The sequence below is a fragment of the Alternaria ethzedia genome, assembly GCF_023757985.1.
Source record: "Alternaria ethzedia strain BMP 0044 chromosome Unknown scaffold_6, whole genome shotgun sequence".
NCBI classification, from domain to species: Eukaryota; Fungi; Ascomycota; class Dothideomycetes; order Pleosporales; family Pleosporaceae; genus Alternaria; species Alternaria ethzedia.
The window spans coordinates 1-15,543 of record NW_026056199.1 but is presented as its reverse complement, the minus strand read 5'-3'; the positions used below and the strand labels follow the sequence as shown (position 1 = coordinate 15,543).

Here is a 15,543-nt window from a genome sequence, read left to right as displayed (position 1 = left end):
AGTGATGTGTTGGTTCCGATGGGGCTGCTCGGGTTGGTGTTGCCTATACTCGCCGCGGCAAGAAATAACGTCGAGAACGAAAGTCCCTGGTTCGAAAATGGCTGTCGGTCTGTCGGCTCTGCCATTGCACTAAGACTTAAGTAATTGGCTTCGTGCATTGCATGATGTAAGTCGTTGCTCGACCCGGGCTCGACTACCGATGAGTCTATCGTCCCAGCATTTGGCCCATGGGGAGTGCCAGACGTGGACAAATTGCTATTCCAAGGGTGAACTGGTGACTCTTGATCGCTCATGACCTCGTGCTGCATGTCAGAATGCCGGTTGCTCCTGGCTTCCAGGGTGGCAATTCTCGACTTCAAAGACTCAATGTATGAGACGGAAGATGGATCCGAAGCGTCGATTACGGAGCCAAGGCGACGTTGCACGCATTGCGATGCGGCGACGCGACATTGCTGACACGTTGGAGTATCTCGAGAGCACTAGGTACCAGGTAAGTCTTTTGAGGGTGCGATGGAATTGCAGTGATTATGTGCGCGGGTTCGATCGCAAATTGTGGGAAGAAACAGGTATCGAGCAGACTTGACGTGCTGTCATTTATGTGCAAAGAAGGAGTAACCACCAACCTTCTGTTTCCGCTTCCAGCATCTTTCGCAGGCTTGCGATTGCAAGTTTATCATGTTGGTGGATGATAGTAGAGTTAGCTCCTGGGTTCAAAGATGGTGGTTTCGAAGTCGTGAAGGAACCGAGGTACCGGATACCAAACCGGAAGCTAGCGCGTCTCGGATCTCGCAGTCAGGATCATTCTACGAGCGAACGCTTTACATCAAATTATCGCGAATTTGAGACTAGTCATCATGGTTGAGTATATCCAGATTACATATGTGAACCGACATTCTGTTATATGATACAAGATGTCGACAGCTAAGAGCTTGCTAATACATTGCCATGCCCATTGACGTGATCGTTCATCTTCAATTCTTGTACTGTCACACTAGCCTTTTCTTTTAATGCATCGATAATTCCGCTGGTTGACGCAACAGTGGCTCCGTTCGTCTCAGGCTGAGTGGCCTCAGTAGAACTCTTGACCCTTGCGTTCAGTTGTGCCATCTCGCCTGCTCGCTTCGTAGCTCCACCGAGTAGCAGCGGTCCATCTGTCGCCGCCATAACCCATCGCGCGCCCATCTTGCAGAACTTCTCCACAAGGTCTAATCTTGAGTGCAGGCCTCCTACGCCAACCCATTTGCCGTGCTTCTTGCAGGCTTCAATCGTCTTCTCATACACTTCAAGTAGCTGCGGACTCTCGTATTGTCCTGGAATACCCAGCTCGGCGCACATGTCATTAGTGCCGATCAGTAGACTGTCAACGCCCTCAATGGCGGCTAGCTCTTCAACACATTCGACTGCTTCAAGCGTCTCTACCATGGGAATGACAAGGGTTTCGCGATTGCACACAGGACTCATTGCCTTTGCGGCGAGGTGTCGGTACTGGAATTGTGGCATGTTGTTCGTCGAGGAGCGATGACCAAGGGGCTGGAATTTGGCGGCGGCTACCACATCTTTGGCGTCTTGTACAGAGCGGATGTGCGGAACTATAACGCCCATGGCACCTCCGTCAAGTACCCGAGAGACGAAGAAAGGGTCTTTGGATGGGACGCGGACTATGGGTGAAATGCCGGCGTAAAGGGCTGCAATACAGATCTGACCTATCCGATGTTAGCTCCGAGGTTTATGGGGAGGGGCGGGGCGATGAGGAGAGAACGTACTGGTCGTGTCCAAGTCAAAGGTTGAGTGCTCCATGTCGATGAGAATACCATCAAATCCCGCGGTCTTCGCCATCATCGGAAGCTCAACGCTGCGAACAAGCTTTACGGACAGCGTGTAGGCTACCTCATCGCGGAGCATCTTCTCCCGGATCGAGTTGTGAAGAGTGAGTTCCGCCATGATTGCGGGTGTTATCGAGCTCTGAGGTTGGGTGAATGATTCAACAAGAGGGGTTTGGATAGACTTTGAGCTATACAAGAGTTCTTGTCGTAGCAATACCGACTGTCATATGTACGTGAACGCAGACTCCTGTAGAATGAGCTTACCCAGCATAGTAGTGTATGCCAGCGGCCGCAGCCGGTCACCGTGATGCCTTCGGAGCATGACCGAAGCGCCGAGCATCAGCGCACATAGCGCCCGGCCGCGAATGGCACGTCAGCGTTGTCGATGTTGACGGTGGATAATGAGGGGGGTGGCGAGGCGGACGTGTGTCAGCCGCGTGCCGTGCCTGAGTCATGCAGGGTCCTTCAGGCGCTCCAGCTGCATCCGCGTTCACGCGTTACTTCTTGCCCCGCTTCCACGGGACGCTACGGGCGACCACCGACGCGTAGCGCAATTATCGGATGGCCACCGAGATGTCACGCACATCGGGCGACCACCGGAAACGTTGACTCCACAGACATCGCCCAGGCGCGCGGAGCATAGCGCGTCTGGGGTCCGGGGAAGGCGTGGACGGCACAAACCATCCCCGCACGCTGGACGTCGTTGAAGCCAAACAGGATGCTATAGCGAGGCCATGAAGGACGGCAGTGCGCATTGGCAGATGCTCACTACATCGACACTTGGAAGAAGATAACCCATGTAGCCAGGTATAAAGAAGCCGCTGCCTTCGAAGAGCCGTTGCTTTACACCACACTGCTCGGGCCTTTCCTCCTTCAAATCCGTCATCCATCTATTCTCTATTCCCGCGACCGCCTCCATGACTAGCGACGATAAATCGTTGAAGGGGAGTTGTGAAGTCATCAAGGTGGAGGATGCTGGACTTTCGGAAGCCGAGACCTTCCTTCAACACTACCCTCTGCTGCGAGGCAAGACCAAAGATGAACTTGACAGGCTGAACAAGGCTGTTCTGAAGAAGCTCGACTGGAAGTTTCTGCTTATCATCACCTTAATGCTCTTGATGAAGTAAGGCAGCTTCCAAGCTATTGTGGCGCGGAAGCACATAGACTAACGTTCGACAGCTACCTCGACCGCATCAACGTCTCAAATGCACGTCTTGCTGGTATGCAGCATGATATCCACATGACGGATGTGGAGTGGTCTGCTGGCATCTCGCTCTTTTACGTGGGATACATCATCTCACAGGTGCCAGCCAACATCATCATGTCCAAGCAGAAGCCTCGTATCTGGATGCCATGCATCATGCTCGCGTGGTCCTCCGTCACGATATGCATGCCTGCTTGCACCCGACCCTGGCACTTTATGCTTTGTCGTTTCCTCGTAGGGTTCACCGAGGGCCCATTCCTCCCGGTCGTGGCGCTCATGACGTCGAGCTGGTATACAAAGCAAGAGAGCCCTTTGCGCATGGCCATCTGGCACGCGGGAAACATCGTATCAAATGTCTTCTCTGGTCTCCTTGCAGCAGGCATCTTGACCAACATGGACAACATCGCGGGTTTGCACGCGTGGCAGTGGTTCCTCTTGCTCGAGGGTATCGTGTCCATCATGGTTGCCATCCCTGGCTTCTGGCTTCTACCAAACTTCCCTAACAACACTGGAACGTACTACTTCACTCTAGAAGAGCAGCAGATGGCGCAATACCGACAATCCGTATCTTCCGGATGCGTGACGGAGGATGACGAAGGCGACTACATTGGCGGCCTAATGCAGGCGATTCGGGACCCGTTCACGTGGCTGTTTGCTGGCATCCACTTCTCCCTGATTATCGCCCAGTCGTTCAAGGACTTTTTCCCATCCATCATGGACACCCTTGGCTTTGGAGAGGTCGAGACTTACCTTGTACAAGCTCCACCATACGTCATCGCCTACATTGTGACGCTCGTCGTCTCGTGGTCGTCTGGTCGCATGCTCGAGCATGGCTATCACATCATCGGCGCTATTTCGACTACCCTGATCGGCGCAATCATCATGATCAGCACTCTCAACACAGGTGCACGGTATTACTCCATGATATTGCTCTGCTGTGGCCCGTTCGTAGGCTTGAATATCCAGCTTTCGTGGGAGACTACCGTTGTGCCGCGACCACGAACGAAAAGGGCGGCACTCATTGCTATCGCAAACTGCGTGTCAAGTGTAAGTCATTGGTTCACGCCGTATTTCTTCTTAAGGAATCAGGAGCCGAGGTACGAGACTGGAGGCGGCTGCATTATCGCCGGATGTGGCTTGACTATAGTGCTATGTTTGGTGACGAAGTGGTGGTGTAGTAAGAAGAACAAGGCTTTGGTCGCAGAGGAGGAGCGCACGGGGGTTGTGAACAGCTGGAGGTTCGCGAAGTAGACGCACATTCTATAGTTTGCTGTAGAATGCTAGCTAGCTAGATAAGAAATGCATCGCTTCTGCTTAATATTTTGCCTTACACTTTGTCTAACAAAGAATCTAAAACAAGAATTTAAAGACAGATTAGTAAAAAACCTTATAGATTAAAGCTTTATAAATCTAAGACCTAACAAGATTTTTTACTATTAAGCTTTACTAAAAAGAAATAACTAAACTCTTTCTTAGAGAATATACTACGTAATATACTAGTGTATACTTTTAGTAGCTAAAAACCTTATAAGATAAGCTATATAGTAAGTAATATAATAATCTATAATTAATTAGCCTTTACTTAAGATACTTAGCTGAAATATACTATATTTAATATTAATATAAGTATATTAAGTATTCTAGCTTTATAACTAGAGATCTAATTATATTTTATTAATATTAGAGAAAATAATATTCTACTAATATAAGTATATAGAATAGTTTATATAAGTAAAAAAGTATATAAAGTATAGTTTAGTAGAATAATCTTAATAATAAAATATTTAATAGTTTAAAATACTATAAAAGTATTAATTAGTAAACTAATAATTCTATAGCTTATAAGCTAGTTCTAAAAAAAAAAAGTGTATTACTAGTATACTAAGAAATATAGAACTAAAGGTTTTATTTAGTTTTAGAGATAATATATTAAGTAAGCTAAAGTTTAGACTTTAGTACTACTATTTCTAAAATAGTTAAAGCTTCTAGATTTTTTAAGCTAGCTAAAAAGCTATTTTAATTTTAAAGTATTTTCTAGAAAGGTTTTAACTTTAAATACTTTATAAATATTATAATTATATTTTTTACACTTATTAGCCTTTAACTAATAAAGTAATATATTCTAAAGCTTTATAATTTAAATTTATAAACTAAAATCTTAGTAAAAGTATAGTTTATCTATTTTATAAGTTACTATTAGAAATCTTAAGATATATTAAATACGTAAGTAGCTTAAACTTAATACTAAATACTATACTACTATATATAATAATTTATAATTTCTTTAAGTATTTATTAAAATAAAACTAATCTCTTAATAGTTATATTATCTTATATACTACTACTTAACTTAATTATTTTATTATTATTTAGTTACTTTTTTCTAAATTATATTACTTTAATTTATAAATTTACTATAAGCTACTTTATATTTACTAGAAAAAAAACTATTTAAAAAGCTATTATTAAGGCTATACTAGTAGCTATAAAATAGAATACTATCTATATAGTAAAAAATACAATTAAGACTTTTTACTCTAAGTATATATACTCTAGTACTATTAATACTATTACTACTTTTACTATTTTAAAGATATATCTAGCTAAAGTAAAGCTCTCTTTTATTTCTTTACTTATACTTATTTAAAAAACACTTACTAATAAGATATATAAAGTATTTTATTAAGACATTTTTATTACTATAAACTAAGTAGAAAAGTATTTAATTACTATTACTATATATGTTTAAAACCTTATATATATATAATAAAGCTTAAAATAAAGTCTTAGCTATCTTTATACTTAGAGTAAGTTATATACTAGTATTATAAAACTATAACTAGTATTTTAGATATAAATAATAATAAAAAGAATATAAAAAATAAAGTATTTATAGATTATATTTTATTATTTAGTACTATTACGTAAATAAACTCTATAGTAATATAAAATCTATAGTAAATCTAGATAGATTTAGTTACTCTACTTCTTAGCCCGCTAGAAGGTAATAATTAGATTTTTTTAATCTACTCTTTTAGCTTACTTACATAAGTATAGCCTTATACCTTATACTATATTTAAATTATTTTAGTTCTATTCTAAGTATTTTACTTCTATCTAGAGTATTAATAGATTATACCTTATAGTGCGCGTAGTTATCTAAAGTTTTAAAATTCTTTACTAAGGCTTAGAGTAGTAACCTAACGTAAGTATTATATTAGCTTACTACTATAGCTCTAAAACGCTAACCTCTATACTTATAGTAATTAGTCTATAGCTAATAGAATAGAAGCTTTAATTAGCTAATTAGATTTTCTTTTTTCTAAGTTATATTTAATCTCTAAGGCTCTATAAGTATAGTAATTATAGTTATTTTAAATAAAACTTATAAAATTAAGATAAAGTTTTAGTTAATAAAGAATAGATATAGTAAGTTTTGTTAGTAGTATTCTTATTACTATATATTACTCTAGCTATTACTTAATATTTCTAGTTCTTTCTAGTTATAGTATAGAATACAAAGTTGTATAGATAAGTATAGATTTAGTTTATAGACTAGTAATATTCTTATTATTATAGTAATATCTAAGTTAATATTAAAATAATCTAGTAGCTCTAAAAGGCTAGCTTAAATTTTTATAACACTTTTCTATATTTTTAAATATCTTTTAACTATTAAAATAACTCTAAATTAAACTAAAAGTACTAAACTAAAAGGTATATAGAAAAATAATTATTTTTAAAGAAATAAGATAATTTAAGAGACCTTATAATTAAAGATATTTTATATTTAAGTAACTATTTTATTATTTAAAGCCTAATTTTAATTAGATTACTTTCTATAGTTATATAATATATATCTATAGATAGTAGAGAATATTTTCTTAGCTAGATTCTTTTATATACTCTCTACTCTAATCTTCTTCTCTAAAGTATTTTTTATTTATAAATAGATAATTATCTAACTACTAGTTATATATACTAACTTTAATACAAATATTAAACTTATTCTATTAACCTAAGATATATACTAAGATATTTATGTAAAAGCTTTTCTTACTACTAAGAAGACTTTATCTAAGCTTTAGCTCTATATTAATTATTCTTATTACTTTAGTATATAAATCTAAAAAGATATGTTAAAAAGTACTAAAGTTAAAAAATTAGAGTAAGATATTAAAGAAAAAGCTTTAATATATAAAAACGTAATTTATTCTTAAAGAAAGATTAATAAAACTTAGATATAGAATGTATAATTATATATATATAGATATATATATCTATTAATCTAAAAGTAAATCTTTAGTATTCTCTACTTATTTTATATTAAGCTAATCTTAGTTAAATTAAATTAAAAGTGTTTTTTAGTTAAACTCTAGTAAGATTATAAAAAGGTTTACTATAGTAATAAATTAATATAAAGTAGAGAAATAAAATATAAATAGTATCTTTAAATAGTAATTTTTAATATAAGTATATTTTCTTAATACTTTATACTTACTATATAGAACTATAAGTCTTAATAGAACTTTCTTTTTAATACTTACTTTAAATATAGATAGTAATAAGATACTTATAAAAAATAATAGTAATAAAAGCGTTTCTAGTAGACTTAAAAGTAAAATTAAAGATAATAATATATATATAAAGCTATTAGAATATTAGATTATTTTTTAGAGTTACTATAAAAGCTTTTTAGAAGAAAGCTTTTAGTAGAAAAATTAGAAGTTAAAGGTTAGCGCTTTTCTCTTAGCTATAAAAGTAAATAAGTAGAAGCTTAGGTAGTTACGTAGATAAACTCTAGGTCTAGAGTAATATTAAATTATAGTACTATACTACTATAAAAAAAAATAATATTTATATAAAATAGTAGTCTAAAAGTAATTATAAAGAGCTCTTTGTATATATAATTAGATTTATATATAAAGAATAACTTTCTCTTAGTAGAATATTATACGCTAAATAGTTACTTACTTTAAATAAAAAGTATATAATAGTAGAATAGTAATAAAAAGTAGAGTATAAAAATAAAGTCTAGTAACTTTCTATAGTAATCTTAATCTAAATCTATTTCTTAACTAGTTTATATTAATTACTATATAGTAGTTAATAATAAGAAAACTTACTTTAATAAAATTTACTAAATATTATATATTATAATAATAATTATAATTTACTTCTAAATTTTAAAAAGGTAATAGTAATAAAAGCGTTTCTAAAAAGACTAAAAGTAGTAATAAATAAGCTAAAAGATAATAGAACTCTAAGATATTAGAGTAAATCTAATCTAAAAATTAGAGTAGATATAGATATTCTAAGATAGATGTTAATAATTATAATATAATAGGTTTAGTACTATAATACCTTACGTAAGTAAGTAAAATACTAAGTAGAATATAAAGTATAGTATAATATTAAACTAAAGTCTATCTATTAGCTATAAATCTAGATAGATAACTATACTACTATATTAATAGACTCGAAGTCTAGAATAATATATAACTCTAGAGGTACTTTAAATTTAAAGATATTTTTATACCTAAACTAAAGTTTACTTTCTAGACTACTATATATAGTTAAAAAAAGAAAGTCTATATACTTTTATATAGTATCTTAAGTCTAATTTAGAGTATTTTAATATTAATTTAGATATTACTAGCTTATAGTATAGACTAACTCTATACTTACTTATATAACTTTCTTTATACTATAATTAGAATAACTTATAATAATATTATATATAGTAATAGATACGCTACTAATAGAACTTACTATATTTATTATCTATTAAATATAACTATAATATTATTTATAGCTTACTTTTAATAATTAGATTTTATTAAAGATATATACTACTATATACTATAAATAAAGGTGTTTAGATAATATACCTATATTGCGATTTTATACTATGTTACTTAGCCGCGTTGTACCTACGTTATAGAACTAGTACATTAATAAATAATAACTATAATATTATCTTTATTCTTTAATAACTATACTATAATAACTATTTATAGCTTATAGTTCTACTCTTAATAGCTTTAGTAAAACTTTAATACTACTACTATTTATAGAATAATAATTATTTACTAAAAAAATTCTTTATATACTTTATATTTATTATTTTATTCTTTACTACTTTTCTTAAGAATCTTTTTTAAGATATTCTATAATAAGTAAATATAACGCTATATTATATAGCTAAAGTATAGCTCTAATTATATTTTAAATATATATATAGTAAGTTTATATTAATAGCGTCTAGACTTAGTAGAGAGTACTTATTTATTAGCGTGCTAATAAAATTCTCTAAAATTCTCTAAAATTCTCTAAAATTCTCTAAAATTCTACTTATGTACGTAGCTCTAGTAACTAAGTAATTTATATTATTTATATCTAAGTTATATTAAAAGCGCTATATCTTATTAATAAAATTATTAAAAGCAGAGGTTTAGTAAAAGATAATAGTAAAACCTAACTAGAGCTTTTAACCTAGACTATTAAGTCTAAGTTAGAATAACCTATCTATATACGCCTACTTATTATAGCTATAGACCTCTTAAGTCTACTAAGACTATATAGTACTTTAAGCGTCTACAACTTTAAGTAGCTATCTAGCTAACACTTTTAAAGTATACTTATATCTTTACTTACGCTTATACTTACTTACTATACACCTACTTTATATACTTTGTAATTACTTTATACTAAATATATTATATTATATTTTATATATAAATATATATACTAATATACTAAGTATAGCTTTATATCTAGCTACTTCTATAAAAACACTATTACTAGTAATATTATAATACTATTACTCTTAATATAAATAATTGTAAAGAATAGAGAGGTAACAATAACTATTCTCTAATAATAGAATATAGCTTTGTTAGAATAAAGTAGTTAAATACTATAATAAATAGTATAACTAATAAAGATTTGCAATAAAGTAGTTATAGAGTAGATAGTAAGTAAAAGGTAATAATATTATTACTAGGTAAAAAATAACTATAGAGAATTGCTATTTCTTTTATAGAAAATAGCTACTAGAATAATTACGTAAATATCTGCCTATTTTTGTCTAGAGATAAGAATTTATAATTAAATCTGCTTAATTTCTATTAATTTCTAGATTTATAATCTAAGTCTGCTAAATTCTTCTTATCTTCTAAATTTATAATCTAGACTAGTACTAATTATATTAGTCTATGCGTTGTATTGCATAGACTAAAAATTAGTTTATTACTAGATCTTTTAGCAATTACAGAAAGAGAGATAAGAAGATAAGAGTTATTAAATTACGTAATAACTCTAATATTAACTAGGCTAAGATAAATAGAGGTATTTTAGAATCTCCTAGTATAGCAGATTAAAACTAGCTACTAAAATCTTAATTACGTAAGCAATTAGATTTACTAGGAATTTTTCTAATTTATTAAGAAATTACAGTAAGTGTAATCTTAACAAAGCTTAATAATAATAAAAAGATAATAATAACTAAGTTATTATAATCTTTACACTTTATAAAAAACTAAGTCTATTAGTAGTACTAAGTAACTATTACTTAGGCTAGATACTAAAGAGTTAGAAGTATCTACCTAGGTAGTAGGTATAAAGAGAAAGGTATTTAATATTTTTAAAATAATATTAGTATTAGTATTAAGTTTAAGAGTTATACTTAGGTATTTAGCTAGATATTTAGTTAGAAATTTAGATTTCTTAGAGATATAAGAAGCTCTTAGAGATATAAGAAGTTCTTTAAAATAAAAAAAAAAAAAATAAAAAAAGTATTTTCTATATATAAAGCTTTTTATACTTCTCTTTAGGCTACTATTCTTTATACTATAGTTTACTTACGTAAATATCTTTTTATATTTTATAGTAGTATAGTACTATAATTTAATATTACTCTTTAGACCTAAAGTTTACCTATATAGTATCTTTACCTACTTAGCTTTATAGCTAAGAAAAAGGCTATATTATACTACGCTCTAACTTTTACTTTAACTTCTACTTTTTCTACTAAGGTCTCTACTAAAAGCTTTCTCTTAAAAAGCTTCTACGTTAACTTTTAAAAATATTTTAATATTTCTATAGCTTTATAGCTTACCTATTACTACTTTTAAGTTTATTTCTAAGTATACTAGAAAAGCCTCTATTACTATTACTCTTTATAAGTATATTATTATTATTATTAAAGTACTATATTTATAGTAAATATTAGAGAGAAAGAGTTTTATTAAATTCTATAGTTATATATAGTAAGTATATAGTGTTTAGAAAATATACTTATAATAAGATTACTATATAGAGTTACTAACTACGTTTTGTTACTTTACTCTATATTAACACTTTACTATAATAAGTATTATATTAACTTACTACTATAGCTTAAAACTACTAACTTTTATACTTATAGTAATTAGTTTATAGCTAATTAGATATTTTACTTTTTAAGTTATATTTAATTTCTAAAGCTCTATAAGTAGAGTAATTACTTTTTAACTAGTATATTAGGCTTATAATCTAGACTCTCTAGTCTAAGTTAGAATAATTTATTTATATACGCCTACTAAATATAGCTCTTAAGTCTACTAAGACTATATAGTGTCTTAAGCGTCTACTATCTTAAATAGCTATTTAGCTAGTATCTTTATAATATACTTATTAACTTACTAATATATCTATATATATCTATTTATCTATCTTATACGCTACTTTATATACTATATAATGTATAATTACTTATATATACTATATATATTATATTCTATTATATATATATACTAATATTCTAAATATAGCTTTATATTTAGCTACTCTTATAAAAATACTATTACTAGTAATATTATAATACTATTACTATTACTATAATATATTAATACTCTACTACTTATATTTAAATACTTATACTAATATAATACTTAACTAATATATTATATACGCTTTATAAGTATTACGTAAGTAATATAAAAGTTTATCTCTAGACTATTATATACTCTAGCTCTTCTATAAACTTAGTCTTAACGCTGTTTAGCTTCTTATTATCTCTATCTACTTTTTAAAATAATAATTCTAGTAGTTTTTTCTATTTTATAATAAAAGTAATCTCTATTTTAATTTTATTATTTATTATTTAGTAGTTTACACTACGTAGCTATATATATACTATATATCTACTTATCTTTTTATATTTTTAAAGAGCTACTTAAATAGCTTAAGCACTACTTTTAACTTTAGCTTTAACGCGCTAGTTATAGTCTTATTCTTCTTACTAATTTTAGTAGCCTTTTTATATACTACTATCTTCTTATTAGAAGACTTAAAGTCTACTTTATTTATAATCTTATTAAAAAATACTTTTAATACTATCTATTATTAGCTTTATATATATATATATATATTTATATATAATATAAGAATACTTACTAGTTATTACTAGTTCTAAAATAGAAAGAGGTGTTATCTTATTAAAAAAATTTAAAAACTTTCTAAAGAATCTTTAATAAAGAATACTTTTTTAAAATTAAGGTTTTTATAAATATACTATATACTTTTTTACTACTACTCTTTTATATCTAATATCTTATATATAGCTACTTTTTTAGCTTTTTTTCTCTTTTTAGCTTTTTAGCTACTATAATTTAGAATATAACTTAAATTAATTTAGAATACTTACTATATTTTAGCTACTTAACTTATACTTACTATAATTATACTTTCTATTCTATCTCTAGCTACTATAATTACACTTACTACCTCTTCTTAGTATAGTATATACTAAGTAAACTCTTTTTATAAAATAAAAGTAAAAATTAGTTAAAGAAAGAAATTATATATAGTTAAAATATCTAAGTAAGAACTATATAAACTTAATATAATTTAGTATTATTACTCTACTTATAAAGCTCTTAAGATTATAATCTTAGAGTAAAAGTGTAGTATCTAGTTAGCTAAATTAGAAAGCTATCTAATTAGCTATAAGATCTATTTATAGTAATTATAAAGGTTAGTATTTTATATAAACTATAGTAAGCTAATATAAGTCTTATATTAGATTACTACGCTTTAAGCCTTAGTAAGAAATATTTAAACTTTAGATAATTACGCGCGCTATAAGATATAATATAATATATTATATTAATACTTTAGATAAAAGAAAAAAACTTTAGATAGAAGTAAAGTAATTATATATAGTTTAAGGTATAACTTAAATAGCTTTATAAAAGATAGCTAGTATAGGCCTAAAAGCCTAGATAGCCTTATATCTTAAAAGGTCTAGTTACTATCTCTAGCGTTAGCTAGAAGTAAGATAGCTTAACTCTACTAGAAGTTACTTTAGATTTTACTAAAGTATTTTACGTTTTACTAATAATATAGTATAATATATTAGTTTAGTATTATCTTAGTTAAATATTATAGTAGATACGTATTAATTAGTATAAGTAATTATATATTAGTAGTAATATAATTATATCTAATAGTAAATATAATAGTATTATTATACTACTTATAATTATAGTCTTATAGAAGTAGCTATAAAAAAAGCTATATAAAGTATATTAATATTTATATAATACTATATTATATAATATAAGATAATATAAGACACTAGAATATATTATAATCTAATATATTATAGTATTATATAATATAAGAAAAATAGTATATATAAGTAATTTTATATTCTATATTATAGAGAGTAGTATATAAAATAGATATATAGTAGCTAAATATAATTCTAACTATATTATAGAAGTACTTACTAAAAAGCTATTTTAAGTAAGTATACAAGAGTAAGTTATTACAATTTAGACTAGAGTGTTTAGATTAAAAGATTTTATATACTATTATACTATTCTCTATTAGACTAATAATAATAAAGTAGAAAATCTTATAAAAAATAAGAATATATATATAAAGCTTAAAAAAAAAATATTCTAAAAATAAAATAGAAAAATATCTAATATTTTGTTTTAATCTACTCTAAAACTTATAATATAGCTTTTGTTTAACTTTAATAGTAAGAAATATTACTTAAAAAACTTTCTAAAAATTTTTAAAATAATAAGTAAAGATACTAATCTCTTAAAAGTAAGCTAGAAAGAGGTATTTCTAGAAAGGTTAAAAGTTTACACTACTTTTATACTTCTAAATAGAAAGGTACTATTCTTTTAAAAAAGTAGAAAGTAATAAAGTAGTTATATAATTTTTTAGATATTTTATAATTTTATAAGCTCGCTAAGCTTTTAAACTTCTAGAATATTATAAAGTTAGTTACTAAAGAAAGTATTATAAATTTAATTTTAAAATTTTCTAACTTTAATTTAATATTAATCTTTTCTAGTAAATAGTTAAGTACTTTTTTTCTACTAGTAGTAAATTACTATAAAGCTATAACTACTATAGTTTATCTTAGGTAAAGCTTAAGAATTTAAATAAATACTTTGATTTAATAAATCTTATCTAAACTCTATTAATATATAGTTTATTAATAAGCTTAGAAGAAAATAATAGTTAAACTTAGGTAATTCTAAACTTAGATTAAGATTAAAGAAATAAACTTAATTTAATACTTTTTAATAGTACCTATAGTTTCTTTCTAGTAGATCTACGTTTTTAATATATACTAATCTAATCTAGCTTTTTTTAAAAAGAAATTTTAATATCTTAGTACTTAATAATAATCTATATAATACTCTATTTTCTTTTCTTACTATTTAGAATATATAGAAAGCTTAACTATTATAGATACTAAAAGAGATATATATATATTATATAGATATTTATTAAACTTAAAGTCTACTAACTACTCTATAGTAGAGAAAATAAACTAGTATCTAGACTAATCTCTAAGCTTAAATATTCTATATCTAATTATTCTTTCTTAGAATTAGTAAATAGATAATTTAGTTTTACTTTTAAGACTAGTACTTCTAAAATAATAAATAATTAGATTTAAGTATAAACTATAATTTGCATTACTAATATTAATTAGCTATGTTTATTTCTGTTTTAGATTTTATAAGTATATTAATCTCTATTATATCTTCTTTATAAGATAGATTAAATTTTTATATTAATAAGTTTTAAATTAAGATAGTAAGAAATAATTAAAATTTGTAAAGATTATAATAACTTAGTTATTATTATCTTTTTTATTATTAAGCTTTGTTAAGATTACACTTATTATTATTTCTTAACAAATTAGAAAAATTCCTAGTAAATCTAATTGCTTACGTAATTAAGATTTTAGTAGCTTGTTTTAATCTGCTACACTAGGAGATTCTAAAACACCTCTATTTGTCTTAGCCTAGTTAATATTAGAGTTATTACGTAATTTAATAACTCTTATTTTCTTATCTCTCTTTCTGCAATTGCTAAAAGATCTAGTAATAAACTAATTATTAGTCTATGCAATATAACGCATAGACTAATATAATTAGTACTAGTCTAGATTATAAATCTAGAAGATAAGAAAGATTTAGCAGACTTAGATTATAAATC

At 28.5% G+C, this 15,543-nt stretch overlaps 2 protein-coding genes across 2 annotated transcripts; one reads left to right on the top strand and one right to left on the bottom strand.

Moving 5' to 3' along the window:
• Positions 1-921: 921 nt before the first annotated feature.
• On the bottom strand, positions 922-1,941 carry J4E87_003278 (uncharacterized protein; the record flags this gene model as incomplete). Its single annotated transcript, XM_049374907.1, has 2 exons — positions 922-1,703; positions 1,764-1,941. The coding sequence occupies 2 exons, from the start codon at positions 1,939-1,941 to the stop codon at positions 922-924; spliced, it is 960 nt and encodes a 319-aa protein (XP_049234829.1).
• Positions 1,942-2,740: 799 nt separating this feature from the next.
• Positions 2,741-4,278, top strand: J4E87_003277 (uncharacterized protein; the record flags this gene model as incomplete). Its single annotated transcript, XM_049374906.1, has 2 exons — positions 2,741-2,946; positions 3,003-4,278. The coding sequence occupies 2 exons, from the start codon at positions 2,741-2,743 to the stop codon at positions 4,276-4,278; spliced, it is 1,482 nt and encodes a 493-aa protein (XP_049234828.1).
• Positions 4,279-15,543: the final 11,265 nt, after the last annotated feature.